The sequence below is a fragment of the Eptesicus fuscus genome, chromosome 16 (assembly GCF_027574615.1).
Source record: "Eptesicus fuscus isolate TK198812 chromosome 16, DD_ASM_mEF_20220401, whole genome shotgun sequence".
In the NCBI taxonomy this organism is placed as follows: Eukaryota; Metazoa; Chordata; class Mammalia; order Chiroptera; family Vespertilionidae; genus Eptesicus; species Eptesicus fuscus.
The window spans coordinates 35,785,967-35,802,906 of NC_072488.1; the positions used below are offsets into that span (position 1 = coordinate 35,785,967).

The window sequence follows — 16,940 nt, forward strand, 5'->3', positions numbered from 1 at the left end:
GAGAGTGGAAGAGAGAGGAAAAGACAAAGAGAAACATAGCTGTGAGAGAAACACATGGATTGGTTACTTCCAGCAGGAGCCCCAACCAGAGCCAGGGTAGGGAGAAGCCTGCAACCAAAGTACCTTGACCCCAATCGAACAGGGACTCTTTGGTCCGCAGGCCGAGGCTCTGTCCACTGAGCCAAACCGGCTAGGGCTACTTAGCATGTTTTAAAGGTGCATCCATGTTGTCGCACCTATCAGTATCGCATTCCTTTTTATGAGTGAATAATATATTGAATTTTTGAAATTATATGGGTAGATAACTATATTATCATGTATGTCATTTCAGGACAGTAAAGATGTTGACAAAATATTTGTTATGGAAAGGAGCATTGGATCAGAGACACTGATCTAGCTGGAAAGATTAATTACATAAAAAGGCAAGTAACAACCCAAGCAAAGGCATTGTTATCAGGGGATAGTTAAATTTTCTTGGACAGGTAAGGATTAGGCAGAGATTAGATCTGAGTGATAGATTCTATTCAGTTAGTAAACTGTTAAGGTCTGGAATGAGATGCAGACACCCAAAAGTTAAACTGACACTTTTATAGGATGCAACCCTATCTCAAGTGATCGCCAAGTGTTCCTTCCTTTGCGTGGGCCCTGGAGTGATGAAGGAAATCAGCGGAAACAAAGTGATCCTTATGGAACTGAATGGATTGCAAAACTCTAAGGGGATGGGTTTTGCGGAGCTGAGCTGGCCGCTGCCCTCACCGGTTCCTACTGGAACTTGGCTCCTACACCCACCGCGCGCCTGCGCCTGCACCTGCACCTCCGCCTTCGCCTCCGCGGGAGCTATTTTGGCCCGTCCAGGCCGCCGTCCGTGCGGGGCTGCGCTCAGCTGTTGGGGGGCGGGGCCTACATGACAATGGCGGGCGAGCTGGAGAGTTCTAAGTCCCTGAGCGGGCTGCTGAGCGGCCTGGCTCAGAAAGATTTTCACGGGCACCCGGACATTACTGAGGAGCTGCTGCGGAGCCAGCTCTACCCGGAGGTGCCCCCCGACGAGTTCCGGCCTTTTCTGGCGAAGATGAGGGGGATTCTGAAGGTACCGCTCCTCCCTGCAGCCTCCGCCTTAGAGCCCAGCCCCTCTCCCTCCTTTCAGATTCGTCTCCCCGCCTCCCTCCCTCCCGAAGCTGAAAAGGCTTTCCTCTTCAGACTTCTCCTTGGGCGCCACACGGCTCCTTCAGAATCGGGGCGCGGGCCCCGTCGTCTCCTCACTTTCTTAAGGGTGACCCCTTTCTGCTCAAGCTCCCAGCCCCTCGAGCGGTGCTGACCGGCGCCCACGGGAGTGGACGCTGGGTTTTTCTCTATAGATACATCTCTTTTGTAGGTAACAATTTCGAGTTGTCTCGGCGGATCTGTGGGCCTGACACTTAAAAATTAAGAGCGATTCAATTGTCAGGCTTCCCCGTGTCGTGGGAGTGGGGAGCGTTAAAGTGAGCCGGGATAAGGGGTGCCTTGGCCGGATTGAACCCCTGTCAAGTAGTCCACCGTATGGTTAAGAGAGCGTAGCCTGTCCGATAGAAATGTAATGAGAGTTAAGTATATACTTAAAAAATGTTCTAGTAGCCACATAAATCAAGTAAAAAAAAAAGGTGAAGTTAATTGAAAAAATTTAACCCAGTATATTCAAAGTATTATCTCCTTACATGTAGTCAGTGTACAATATTAATAAGGTATTTTAGCCCTAGCTGGTTTGGCTCAGTGGAGAGAGCGTCGGCCTGCAGACTGAAGGGTCCCGGGTTCCATTCTGGTCAAGGGCACATGCCCGGGTACCGGCTCGATCCCCAGTAGGGGGCGTGCAGGAGGCACCCGGTCAGTGATTCTCTCTCATCATTGATGTTTCTCTCTTCATCTCCCTTCCTCTCTCTCAAAAAATCAATAAAAATATTTAAAAAATAAGATATTTTATATTATTTTTTCACTGTCTGTATTTTACATTTAAAATACATGCCAATGTGGACTAGCCACACTTCAAGTGCTCAGTAATCACATGTGGTAATGGTCCGCGGTATTGGACAACACTGGTTTAGACTGAGTTCTAGTCATAGGAATGAATCTAGTGTAGAAATAAGACTGTAAAAATGATTTTTGACTTTTGTGGGCCTCCTGTGTGTTAGGAACTGTACTAGACGTTTTACATTTTATTTAATTTGTTCCTTGCAAAAACCTTTATGGTGGGCATCCATTTTAAAGATTAGGAAACAGGCTCATGGAGTCTTAAGCAGTTAGCCTAAAGTCACACTTACTTTGATGAAAGTCAGTGTTAAAATTTCATCTGCTATGCTTTTACATTTGTTAGTTGTGTTTCAAAACTGCTTAGCTCTGGCAGGGTGCTCATTTGGTTGGAGCGTTCTTCCTACACCAAAAGGTTGCAAGTTCGATTCCTGGTCAGGACACTAACCTAGGTTGGGGGTTTCATCCCCTGTTGGGGCGTGTAGGGGAGGCAACTGATGGATGTTTCTTTCTCATGGATGTTTCCCTCTCCCTCTCCCGCTCCCTCTCTCCTAGCCTCCCTTCCCCCGCCTCCCCTTTCCCTTCCTCTCTAAAAACATATTTAAAAAAAATATATATATATATCCCATTTTAGAAGTTTAGAAATGCATGCAACAGCTTACTGATTGGTTTTCCTGTTTCACTTCTGCCCCCTGCAGTCTATTCTCAGCACAGCTACCAGTGATCCTTTTATCCCCCAGGTTTATCTTGTCTTTATTCAAACATCTTAGCTTTCTGAATCTCTTTAGGGCCCTTGCAGATGCTCTTCCGTATGCCTGTAATGCTCTTCCCCCAGATATTATATGCATTGTTCACTTGCTTCATTCATTCTCTACCTAAAAGTGATTTCCTGTTAGGTCTCCCTGATCTATCCAAAGAGTCTCACCTTTCCTTCCCCATTCTTTTTACTTTGCTTTAGTTTTCTTCATACTTAGCACTACTTGAAATTATATTATGTACTTATTAGCTTGTTTATTTATTGACTTCCCTATTGGAATGTAAGTATTAAGAGGGTGGGATTTTATTTTATTATTTTTCTTTATGTCTAACACCTATTACTGCTTCTGGCATGTAGTGGGAACTTGGTAAAAATGTATAGAATAAGTGAATGAATGGATAGTGCTTAAATGTGGAAATTGCCATCCTATATAATAAAAGAGGTAATGTGCAAATTGACCATCACGCCCTCACACAAGATGGCCCCCCCATGTGGTCACAAGATGGCCAGCAGTGGAGGGCAGTTGTGGGTGATAAGGCCAGCAGGGGAGGGCAGTTAGGGGTGACCAGGCTGGTAGGGGAGGGCAGTTGGGGGCAACTGGGCCTGCAGGGCAGGGAGGGCAGTTGCGGGGGGACCAGGACTGCAGGGGAGGGCAGTTGGGGGGGACCAGGCTGGCAGGGGAGGGCAGTTAGGTGTGACTGGGCTGGCAGGGGAGGGCAGTTGGGGTTGACCAGGCCTGCAGGGGAGGGCAGTTGGGGGCGGCCAGGCTAGCAGGGAAGGGCAATTGGGGGGGACCAGGCCTGCAGGGGAGGGCAGTTGGGGCGAGATCAGGCCGGTAGGGTAGGGCATTTAGGTGTCACCGGGCCGGCAGGGGAGGGCAGTTGGGGGTGACCAGGGCCGCAGGGGAGGGCAGTTGGGGGCAATTGGGCTGGCAGGGAAGCAGTTAGGTGTCGATCAGGCTGGCAGGCAGAAGCGGTTAGGGGAAATCCAGCAGGCAGGCAGGTTGGGAGCCAGCAGTCCTGGATTGTGAGAGGGATGTCCGACAGGGATTGGGCCTAAATGGGCAATTGGACATCTCCCGAGGGGTCCCAGATTGGAGAGGATGCAGGCTGGGCTGAGGGACACCCCCACCCCCTGCCAGGGCACAAATTTCATGCACCGGGCCTCTAGTTAAAATAATAAGCAAGAGAGAAAACCTATACTACTTTTATATGAGCAGAGCTGGAAGGTGTAATACTCTAAACCAGGGGTCAGCAAACTAGGGCCCATGGAATGAATCTGGCCTGCTGCTCATTTTAAAAAATATGTTTTTATTGATTTTATTTTTTTTTATTTTTAAAAACATATTTTATTGATTTTTTTACAGAGAGGAAGGGAGAGGGATAGAGAGTCAGAAACATCGATGAGAGAGAAACATTGATCAGCTGCCTCCTGCACACCCTCTACTGGGGATGTGCCCACAACCAAGGTACATGCCCTTGACTGGAATCGAACCTGGGACCCTTCAGTCCGCAGGCTGACGCTCTCTATCCACTGAGCCAAACCGGTTAGGGCTGTTTTTATTGATTTTAGGGAGAGAGAGAGAGAGAAACATTGATGTATCAACATCGGTTGGCAACATACTACACATCCCCTCCTGGGGATGCAACCCATAACCTGGGCATCAAACCTGGGACCTCTTGGTGCATGGGTGGGATGCTCAACCACTGAACCACACTGGCTGGGCCTACTGCTCATTTTTATAAATAAAGTTTTATTGGAACATGCCCTTACACTTATTCATTTACATATTATCTATAGCAGCTTCCATCACTGTAATAACAGAATTGAGTGGTTGTGACAGAGATCCTGTGGCCTTCAAAGCCTAAAATATTTACTTTCTGAACCTCTACAGAAAAATATTTGCTGGCCTCTGTCTCAAACTCAAAATCTGTTTTTAAACTCATGATGTTTAATATTTGTAAACAATATAATATATAAATTATGTTTAGAAGTTGGTTACTTGGTAAAAATCTAAAAGGTGGAAATGGGGATTATTTGCTATTACAGCCTCTTGAGGGATTTCATTAACTTGTTCTGTAGGCTCATGAGACCGTTAGTAAATAAAAATGAGCTTTAATGTTCTTATAGTACTAAGTGTGTGTTCTTAGTAAGAGATTGATAGAATTTGAATTTGGAATTTTTCCACATTCAGAGGATATAAAATTTATATGTTAATTAATGTAATATAAAGTAATCTAAAATTTAATGTTATGAACTTGAGAATCAAGTAAAAACTATCAACATATGAAAACTGTTTAAACTCATATAAAAAATAACTTACCAGTTACATAATATTAAGATTTATAATAATAAAAGACTACATAAAAATAATTGCATTTTATATTATTTTTTAAAAATAAATTTTATTGAGTAATTATCACTTTTTTGTTGTTGTTAATCCTTACCTGAGAATATTTTTAGAGAGAGTGGGAGGGAGAGGGAGAGACAGAGAGAGAGAAACATCAATGTGAGAGAGAAACGTCGATTGATTGCCTCCCACATGTGCCCTGACCAGGGCCAGGATCCATCTTGTAATTGAGGTATGTGTCCTTGACCAGAATCAAACCCAGGACCCTTTAGTCCTCGGGCTGACACTCTAGCCTCTGAGTCAGTGGTCGGCAAACTCATTAGTCAACAGAGCCAAATATTAACAGTACAACAATTGAAATTTCTTTTGAGAGCCAAATTTTTTAAACTTACACTTCTTCTAACGCCACTTCTTCAAAATAGACTCGCCCAGGCTGTGGTATTTTGTGGAAGAGCCACACTCATGGGGCCAAAGAGCCGCATGTGGCTCGCGAGCTGCAGTTTGCTGACCACAGCTCTGAGCCAAACCGGCTAGGGCAAAATATTTGTATTTTAAACACCTGGTTCTGTCTCTCCTCTTGAAGCCATACAATTTTGTAAATTTTTTTTGAGAATTAGATTGATTAGAAAGGCAAGACCTGTGGTAATACAGTTTTTGTATATCTTGTAATTGGGGTATGCCACTCGAAGAATGCTGGATTTAATTTTTTTTTGGCATTCAACTACCTGTATACTTTCCTTTATTAATTTTTATTATAAACATTATTTAACTTCCTTAAAAAAAGTATGAAAATTTGAGACATGGTAAAACGTACATAACACCATCAGGTAACATAACCATTATTAATATTTTTGTGTATTTACATATCCTACAAATTTTCTTTTTTTAAAATATATTTTATTGATTTTTTTTACAGAGAGGAAGGGAGAGGGATTGAGAGCTAGAAACATTGATGAGAGAGAAACATTGATCAGCTGCCTCCTGCACGCTCCCTACTCGGTATGTGCCCACAACCAAGGTACATACCCTTGACCGGAACTGAACCTGGGACCCTTTAGTCCACAGGCTGACGCTCTATCCACTGAGCCAAACCGGCTAGGGCTCCTACAAATTTTCTTGATAAATACCATCACAACTAGATTCCCTACCCTTGTGGATCATACAGTTACTAGGGAATATAGATATTAAGCCAGTAGTAACAGGTATTTTGAAAAGGTAAGAGTGCTTTGTGCCTACTTAAGTAAATTACAGGCAGTTTAGAGTAGTTCCCACTCTACAACATGAATAAAGAAAGTAAAAAGGGGGAGGAAACCCTGCTTATCCTATCTAATAAAAGAGTAATATGCAAATTGACCATTACTCCAACACACAAGATGGCTGCCCTCATGATGGCCACCACAAGATGGACAGCAGGGGAGGGCAGTTGGGAGGGACCAGGCCTGCAAGGGAGGGCAGTTGGGGGCGATCAAGCCTGCAGGGGAGAGCAGTTAGGGGTGACCAGGTCGGCAGAGAAGGGAAGTTGGGGGCGACCAGACCTTCAGGGAAGGGCAGTTGAGGGGGGACCCAGGCCTGCAGGGGAGAGTAGTTGGGGGGGGGCCCAGGCCTGCAGGGGAGGGCAGTTAGGGGTGACCAGGCCTGCAGGGGAGGGCAGTTAGGGGCAAACAGGTGGCAGGGGAGCAGTTAGGCATCAATCAGGCTGGCAGGGGAGTGGTTAGGGGGTGATCAGGCTGGCAGGCAGAAGCGGTTAGGGGCAATCAGGAAGGCAGGCAGGCGAGCAGTCGGGAGCCAGCAGTCCTGGATTGTGAGAGGGATGTCCGACTGCCAGTTTAGGCCCGATCCTGCTGGGATTGGGCCTAATCGGGCAGTCGGACATCCCTCGAGGGGTCCCAGATTGGAGAGGGTGCAGGTTGGGCTGAGGGACACCCCCCTCCGTGCACGAATTTCGTGCACTGGACCTCTAGTTGGGTATAAGGCACTAAAAGGAAAACAAATAGTGTAGAGCTAATTTTTCTTTTCCTAGTTGTATACCCCTAATCCAAGGTAGGGGCTTTTATCACTATGGTTGACTAAAGTCATGATAATGTCTTTCTTGGATGAGGATTTGGCTGCACTGGGACCTCATATAAGTTTTGTTGTTGTTGTTAAGCCTCACCCAAGGTAATTTTTCCATTGATTTTTAGAGAGAGGGGAAGTGAGAGGGAGAGACACACAGTTAGAAACATCAATGTGAGAGAGACACATCGATTGATTGCCTTCTGCATGCACCTGACCAGGGCTGGGGTCGAGCCTACAGCCAAGGTACATGTCCTTGATCAGAATCAAACCCAAGACCCTTCAGTCCGTAGGATCCACTGGGCCAAACCGGCTAGGGCAAGTTTCTTGATCTTTGCGGCCAAATCAGCTATTAAAGTATCACCTGAACAGGCCCAGATGTGCATTGTAGTAGCTCCATTATCTCATTGAGACTCAGCTTATTTTGTCTCTTGTCAGATCTTGAAAGCATGTTCTCATGTAGCTCTGTAAAAAAGGTATTTTTTTCTTTCTTTTTAAGTCTTAGTGTCTTTGAGTCTCACATTTAATTGCTAATTTGGCTGAAAATATATTTCTAGATTGTAAAATAATTGACTCACAATTTTAAAGACATTGTTTCATTTAATGTGATCTTTTTCTCTCTTTGGAAGCTTATAGGATTTTCTCTTTATCCTTTATTTTCTTGAATATTCTTGATGTGTGGTTTTCTTTTGTTTCACTTCAGGTCACTGTGGGCCTTTCTTCAATCTGCAGACACATGACTTTCAGTTCTGGGAAATTTATTACTACTTAGATTATTTTCTTATCTCCTTTTTCCTCTATTCTGTTTCTACCACTCTGAGTTTTCAAATGTTAAACTTTCTAGACTGTATCCTCAAATTTTATTTTTTCTATTTTTTATGTCTGTTTTTTCTTTTACTTTTTGATAGATTTCCTCAACATTCTCTTCTAGCCTTTTAATTGAAATTTTCCAAGAGTTTTCTTTTGACACAGACTATATACTATGTTTATTTTAGCCAATGTAGGGGAAGAAAAGGTGTTTTCTTGACACTTTTAGGGTCTTTGGCCAGGTCTGAAAATTAAACTGACAAAGATTAACAGGAGAAAACATACAAATTTATTATTTAAGTTTAATGTGATAAGGATCCTTCTTAAGAAAATGAAGACCTGAGTATTTTATACTGTTTGATGAAGAGTGGACAGTTAACGAGGAATAGGATAGGTTAAAGAGTATGAAGTAATTGTAGTAAACTAAGGGAAACTTAGCAAGGCCTGCCTGTTTGTGGGCTTCTTGGTGACTCTTTGTCCATAAGGATGCTCCTTTCTTCTGGGTTTAGGGAGGGCACATCTCATGATGGTTTTATGACCTGTTTCAGGAAAAAAGGGTTGTGGGAGAGGGTAGAGTGACCTTCCTACTCTGACTTTTTAAAACTCCTTTAGCTTAAAGTGATCAATAAGCCAAAGTGCTGTATTTTGGGGTGGCATGTCCTGAACCCCATCACCAACAATCTTTCCTCTCTTTTGTAAAACACAATGGGGAACATAGAATATACAATATTCTGCACCTTGACCCTGATTTTTTATGCTATTCTTCAGTATTAGGAATTTAGTACATTTGTACTGAGCATTGGTGAAACCTTTTTTAAGAGGCTATTTATTTATTTATTTATTATTTATTATTTATTTTAAATAATTCTTTATTATTGAAAGTATTACATATGTTCCTGTTTTTCTCCCATTGACCTCCTCCAGTCCCCCCACCCCCTTAAGAGGCTTTTGATGAACATATTGCTAAGGTGCTTTTGGGTATGATGTAAATATGAAACAGGTTAGATTCTATTGAGGGATACCCCACTTAATCTTTTTAATATTCCAATAGTTTAATGTTTTGCATACTTCGGTGTATATTTTATTATCTATATGTATTTATTACTTAAAAGCAGAATTTAATCCTAGTTTCCAAATAACCTGGACAATTTTGTGGAAAGTATTTACAGTAAAAATAGAGGCTTAAAAGTGCATTTTGTATCATTTAAAAAATGACTTGCATTGACTGTCCATTAGTGATGACTTTTAAAAAATTGTTAATGAATGGTATCATCAAAGAATGGTATTTTCAGCTTGTGTTTTGGGATTTGTCTTATGGAATGTATCCAGTATCTTATTCTTATGAAAAGGCCAGTTGTGAAAAAGCCAGATTTAAAAAACATATATATATTCATTGATTTCAGAGAGGAAAGGAGAGGGAGAGACAGAAACATCAATGATGAGAATCATTGATCGGCTGCCCCCTGCGTGCCCCCTACTGGGAATGGAGCCTGCAAACCTGGCATGTGCCCTGGACTGGAATCAAACCCAGGGCCCTTCATTCCCCAGGCCAACACTCTGTCCACAGAGCCAAACCAGCTAGGGCCAGAATGCTTTTTAATGTTGAACTTTCTTGTCTTCGTAGTAGCGTTTTTGTATTTATTATATAATGTAGAAAGATTTTATTATGTAAGATACTTCTAAATCTTTTATTGGTCTCTCTTTACAAATGAAGAATGATCTGTTCAGATTCTTTTTGATATTTGAGTTAATTTAAGAATGAATTTCACCCTTATACATTTTGGACAGCAAATCTTAAGTAATAAAAAATTAACTTGATTATAAAAAATGGGTGCAAAATATCTGGTCTTAAAATGTTTAGGAGACATGAATAGAAGATATTGAAAACATTTGGCTTATTCTGTCATTTGTCTTCTGTCTAGCGTAATCTTAACTATAAGCAGTAATTCTTTTTTTCTACTTTAGGTGGCAGTAGAATATTGTCTTGCAATACACTGATAAAATATGCTAGAAGCAACATAATGTTAAAAATGTTATTTCTGTTTAATGTTCTAGTTCAGAAAACAAAGTTGGCTATTCAACAATAAGAATTTCTTACCCAAAAGAAGTCTAAATATTTGGTTTGTTAATTTGAATTTAGAAATGCCATTTCTGGCTCTGTAAAACAGTTTCCTTTCCTATAGTTCTCTAGTTTTTGTGTAACTAAATTTTCCTAATTTCATTGAGCATTTTTGAGAATTTAGATGATAACTCATGAGAATGATGATAACTCATCATTCTCTGAAGAATGATGTTACTTTAAAAAATATTTTTATTGATTTCAGATAGGAAGGGAGAGGGAGAGAGAGCTAGAAACATCAATGATGAGAGAGAATCATTGATCGATTGCCTCCTGCACACCCCCTACTGGGGATCAAGCCCTGCAACCTGGGCATGTGCCCTTGACTGGAATTGAACCCGGGACTCTTCAATCAGCAGGCTGACGCTCTATCCACTGAGCCAAACCAGCTATGGCTGGATGATGTTACTTTTTAATGTCACTGGACATCACATGATAAAGCAGCAATTACAGATTACCAGCTGGAGTTTGCAAAGTATTTTAATAAGGTCAAATGGCCTGTAATGAGGTATTCTTTAAGTTTTTTTCTTTTTCTCTTAGTTTAGGGCAGAACCCCTATTAATTGAAAATTTATTTTTGGTTCTTCTTTTCTCAAAGCAACTATTCTGGGTCTAGAAACTTGACTTGGGTTGAAGGAGTTCCTGAGTAGGGAGATTTTAAAGAAAATTTCTTCTTTGATTTAGCCATCAAATATTTCTGAGCCTGTAATGTGCTGTATCTGCTTTGTACACAAAGGTGAATGTCACAGTCCCCGTCTTAAAGAGTCCTATATCATATGGTAAATACTATAAGAAAAGTATAAATGATGTGTTCTGAATGGATCCTTATTTTAAAGTACAGACATATGAAAAATCAAGTTGTTGTTTTTCCTAATAAAACACCCACTCCCCACTATCAGAGTATCAGTAGTATAATGTTATATTAAAGTATGATAAAAATGTTACAGGTCTTAATTTATGGGAAGCTATATATTGGATAGTATTACTTTTATTAATATGTGTCTCAGTGGTAAATAGTCTATTTTAATAATAGTACAATATTCATTTAAAGCTAAATATCAAATTTATGTTTTTTACTTCCCTTTAAAAAATTAATAAAGTTTTAATACCTAAAAAATAAAACACCCACATTTTTTGGATTTGTTTTAACTTAGATTATAGTTTTTATAAATTTTGACTATTATGGTTTATCTTTAATAAAGTTTTATTTTAATGAATTCCTTTTTAAAAAAAGCCATATTATGCTAAATTGTAAAAATTTTGGAATGGGTTGTGTTATGTCTGCTTAATATATGATTAACTTTTAATGTCTTTTTGTACCAGTATGGGATTATTCTCTGTCATGACATCTGATCGTGGTACAACTCTAGTCCACATTTTTTTTCTTTTTTGTTAATCCTCATCCAAGGACATTTTTCCATTGCCTTTTTGTAGATAGAGTGGAAAGAAGGGAGGGAGTGGGGGGGAGGGGAGAGAGAAAGAGAGAGAGAGAGAGAGAGAGAGAGAGAGAGAGAGAGAGAGAGAGGTATCAATGTGAGAGAAACACATCGATTGGCTGTCTTCCACACATGCCCCCTAGGAATTGAACCTGTGACCCTTCAGTGCATGGGCCAAGGCTGTAACTACTGCCTTGGCCCATGCACTGGGGGGGTGATCAGGGGTGGCGCCGGCTAGGGGGTGGGGCTGTGGGCTGATTGGGGTGGTGGGGGCCCATTGGGAATGGGGCTGGCTGGGGGAGGGGCTGCAAGACGTTGGCTGCCAGCCCCGCCTTCTATTGGGGTAGGGGGGCGATCAGGGGCAGGGCTGGCTGGGGGGAGGGGCTGTGGGAGGTTGGCCGGCCAGCCACACCCCCCAATTGGGCCAGTTCGCTGGCTGCAGTGGGCATCATAGTGACCAGTTGTTCTGGTCGTTCCGGTGTTCCAGTCACTGGCTTTTTATACAGTACTAGAGGCTCAGTGCACGAAATTCGTGTGTGTCCCTCAGCCCAGCCTGCACCCTCTCCAATCTGGGACCCCTCGAGGGTCTAAATGGGCAGTTGGACATCCCTCTGACAATCCAGGACTGCTGGCTCCCAACTGCTCATCTGGCTGCCTTCCTGATTGCCCCTAACCGCTTCTGCCTGCCAGCCTGGTCACCCCTAACTGCCCTCCCCTGCCAGCCTCATTGCCCCTAACTGCTTTCCCCTGCTGGTCTGGTCCGCGCCCCCCTACAATTGCCCTCCCCTGCAGGCCTGGTCCCCCCTAATTGCCCTCCCCTGCAGGCTTGGTCACCCCTAACTGCCCTGTCCTGCAGGCCTGGTCCCCCCCAACTGCCCTCCCCTGCAGGCCTGGTCCCTCCCAACTGCTCTCCCCTGTAGGCCTGGGTCCCCCCCAACTGCCCTCCCCTGCAGGCTTGATCGCCCCCAACTGCCCTTCCTTGCAGGCTTGGTTCCTCCCAACGGCCCTCCCCCGCTAGCCTGATCACCCACAACTGCCCTCCCCTGCTGGCCATCTTGTGGTGGCCATCTTGTGTCCACATGGGGGCAGCCTTCTTTGACCACATGGGGGCAGCCATCTTGTGTGTTGGAGTGATGGTCAATTTCATATTACTCTTTTATTAGATAGGATAGAGGTCTGGTGTATGGTTGGGGGCTGGATGGTTTGCCCTGAAGGGTGTCCCGGATCAGGGTGTGGATTCCCTTGGGGTGTGGGGCGGCTTCAGTGAGGGGCCTGTGGTGGTTTGCAGGCCGGCCATGTCCCCCGGTGACCCAAGCATAGGCTGGAAGCAGGTATCTGGGATTTATTTATCTTCTATAATTGAAACTTTGTAGCCTTGAGCGGAGGCCAGGGTGCAGAAAGCTTGGCTTCCTCCATCTCTGGGGGCAACCCAAGCCTCCTGCTTGCTCCAGCTCTGTGGCTGCCGTCATCTTGGTTGGGTTAATTTGCATACTCGCTCCTGATTGGCTGGTGGGCGTGGCTTGTGGGTGTAGTGGAGGTACAGTCAATTTGCATGTTTCTCTTTTATTAGATAGGAGGCTATGTAGATTATCTGTCCATAATATCAGTAAGTCTATATATCCTTTCTGGCATCTCAACTAGTTCTATAGAAAGAACACTTTCCTTTTTTTTTTTTTTAGGTTTTAAAAATAACATTTAACATTTTTAAAAAGTTAACATGTGCATATAATAGGAAACTGAAACACATAAGAAGCAAAAAACATCATTTATAATCACAAAAGTCATCTATAATCACAAGCAGTTTACAATTTGACATGTCCTTCTAGGCCCCCTGTATGTATATCTACATAACTAAGCTTCTATCTATATATCCTATATAATAATCCTATATAATAAAAGGGTAATATTCAAATTGACCCTAATGGTGGAACAACCAGGAATGACCGGTTGGTATGATGTGCACTGACCACCAGGGAGCAGATGCTCAATGCAGGAGCTGCTCCCTGGTGGTCAGTGTGCTCCCACAGAGGGAGCAACACTCAGCCAGAAGTTGGGTTCACAGCTGGGGAGCGCAGTGGTGGTGGCGGGAGCCTCTCCTGCCTCTGCGGCAGCGCTAAGGATGTCCGACTGTGAGAGGGCACAGGCTGGGCTGAGAGATGTCATCCCCCCACCCCTGAGTGCACAAATTTTGTGCACTGGGCCTCTAGTTTATTATAATAGGTGAACCTATATTGACACATCATTTTCACCCAGAGACCTTAGTTTGCATTAGGGCTCACTCTGTGTTGTACATACTGTGGGTTTTGAAAAATGTGCAATGACATGTTTCTAACATCTTACCTAATAAAAGAGAAACATGAAAATTAGCCATCACTCCGCTACGCCCACAGCCAATCAGAGTGAGCATGAAAATTAACCCAACAAAGATGGAGGTTAATTTGCATATGCAGGTGCAGAGCGGTGTGAAGCCTGCTATGAGGGGAAGGGGGACGGCGGAGGGAGCTATTGGAGTGGTGCTCCAGACAGAAGCGAGGATGTGCCGGCTTCCAGGCCCCAGGCGGCCGGGGGGCAGGGACGTGCCAGCTCCCCGTGGGAACGGGAACTTGCCAGCTGGGAGTGAAGCCAGGGGCCTATTCTTGCACGAATATCGTGCAATGGGCCTCTAGTTGTAGTATAATACAGATTGATTTCTCTGTCTTAAAAATACTGTGTTTCATCGACTCATCTTTCCATCCCTCTTCTCCCTTGGCAATCACTGATCTTTTTATTGTCTTTATGGTTTGCCTTTTCCAAAATGTTATATAATTGGAATCATAGAGTATGTAGCCTTTTCAGATGAGCTTCTTTCACTTAGTAATATACTTTAAGATTCCTCCATGTCTTTTCATGGTTTGATAGCTTATTTCTTTTTAGTACTGAATAATATTGTATGGCTCTACCACAGTTCATTTATCCATTCACCAACTGACGGACTTCTTGTTTGATTCCAAGTTTTGGTATGAATGAAACTACTATAAAACATCCATGTGCAGGTTTTTGTGTGGACATAAGTTTCATCTCATTTGGATAAATATCAAGGAATGCAGTTGCTGGATTGTATGGTAAGAGCATGTTTAGTTGTGAGAAACTATTAAACTCTCTTCCAAAGTGGTGGTATTTTGCATTTTCACCAGCAGTGAATGGGAGCTCTTGTTGCTCCACATTCTTGCCAGCATTTGATGTGTTGGTGTTCTGAGTTTTGTCCATTTTAATAGGTAGATGCATTGCTGTTATTTTTTGATTTGATTATTTATTTCTGAAAGTCTTAGGGACTGCTTGGTTGTATAAAAGTGTTACTACCTTTCAGGACATAGACACTATATTTACCCAGGATAGAATCTAATTGCAATTGCCAGTCTTGAGTTGTGTCTAAATTTTTATATTTCTTTTTATTAAAAATATGTTCTTATTGATTTTATTTTTTAAAATATATTTTATTGATTTTTATGGAGAGGAAGGGAGAAGGATAGAGAGTTAGAAACATTGATAAGAGAGGAACATCAATCAGCTGCCTCCTGCACAATCCCTATTGGGGATCGAGCCTGCAACAAAGGTACATGCCCTTGACCAGAATCAAACCTGAAACCTTTCAGTCTGAGGGCCAATGCAAAACCAGTTAGGGCTGTTCTTATTGATTTTAGAGAGAAAGAAAGGGAGAGGGATAGAAACATCGATGAGAGAGAAACATTGATGGGCTGCCTCCTGCACATCCCCTACTGGGGATTGAGCCTGAAACCTGGGCATGTGTCCTGACCAGGAATTGAACTGGTGACCTCTTGGTTCATGGGATGACACTCAACCACTGAACCACACTGGCTGGGCAAAAGTTTATATTTCTTTAAAATATACCTATATGAATATTAAAACCATGATCACAAATCACATATGCATATATACAAGAGCTAGAAGGAAATTTTAAAAAGCGACATGTTGACCTACCTTTTTTTTTTTTTTAATAGAGTTACAATGTTTGTGTTAAGTTTGAATAGTTTACTTTTTAGGATGTGTTTTATTATTTATTTATTTAAATTGTTAAAATTTTTGTGGTTTTATTGTATCACTGAAATTCATGCAAGGGTAGGCCTTCGCAGCCGCAGCGGCTGCTTGGATTCCTCCCTCGCAGCAGTGGCGGCTTCCTTGATCCTGCAGCTGTAGCCCCAGCTTCGCCCAGAAGGATGTCCAGTCTAATTAGCATATTATGCTTTTATTATTATAGATGAGGCATTGAAACACCTGAATAAATTAATATCTGGGCTGAGAGGCAGCTGCTTTCTCCTTCACTTTGTTGGGTTATTAGAGCACTTGTCAGTAGGTTAAAAAAACCAAACAACTTTTTGCATTACTTAAATCTTTCCAAGGCATGCACTGGTACAATACAAACTTCTGTCAAATGTAACTAGTCTAGCATCCAAGCATCATGCACACTGTACACTGCACCCATTCCTACCATGACCCTGCTCTGTTGTGTATGATATTTGGAGTGTCTGGAGGAGCGTGAATAGTACCCAGAAAAGAAGGGAGGAGGAAACAGCATGAGTGCCTGACTGGGAGGAGGTCAGCTGAAGTTGTGCAAGCCTGAAACAAGTCATTGATGCAAACCCAAGCATCCTTGGTGTTCTTTTAGAAACATCTGTTGGGACCCCATGATGGTCTTCTTTGGCCTTAAGTTGGCCCACAACCATGCTGATGATGCAGCTATCTGGCATGGGCTGATGGTCCTGCACTGTGATGCTGTGCTGGATTTTCTGGAATGGATGGCTAGACAATTTCTCTGCAAGGCAGCTTTACCCTGGAGTTGCTGTCCTTCTCATGTAAGGCATGACACATCAATGTAAATTGTGCCTAGTTGGGTTCTTTTCACTATCAAATAACTGGTAGTCATGTTGAATGAAGCTGGATCCAGTCTGCTCCCATATTGGCTTGCCTCCTATTCTGGAGCGTTGCCAGGAGTCATGTTCCAGCATCTAGAAGGGTTCAGGAATCTGGAGAAGGGGCTGCTGTAAATTCTTAAAGAGTCTAGAGACGAAACATAATTTTGGAAGGCATTTTGGGGGGGGCCAGAGGAGACTTAGCTAAAGGAACCAAGTTCTTCTGTCTTTCTGGGCCCCTTGCTTTTTATTAACACAAATTCTCCTAAGGCAAAATAGATATACATCAAAGTCAATGTTTAGTTTACAGAATCCATTGTCAGATTGGGGGAACTGCCTATGGCTGTTCAGGTGTTTGGCCAGTAGGAGGCAATAACATGCAGATTGAAATGCCCTCAGCTGTCTGGCAGCAAGCGATCATCTATGCAAATCTTTAGGTGTGGGGAAATGCCCTTAGCCATTTCCAGCAGGCAGTCCTCAAGGTTCCATCAACCTTTTGATGAAACTTCTTGCAT

The 16,940-nt window shown here is 42.9% G+C and overlaps 1 protein-coding gene across 3 annotated transcripts in view; it reads left to right on the plus strand.

The window, feature by feature from the left end:
* Nucleotides 1-884: 884 nt before the first annotated feature.
* COMMD1 (copper metabolism domain containing 1) overlaps nucleotides 885-16,940 on the plus strand; it is an 89,365-nt gene continuing 73,309 nt past the window's right edge. For all 3 annotated transcript variants that reach the window (XM_054728475.1, XM_008162093.3, XM_054728474.1), the window contains exon 1: nucleotides 885-1,087. In XM_054728475.1, coding sequence (XP_054584450.1) covers nucleotides 905-1,087 — 183 coding nt within the window. In that variant the 5' untranslated portion in view covers nucleotides 885-904. The remainder of the gene's footprint in view (nucleotides 1,088-16,940) is intronic.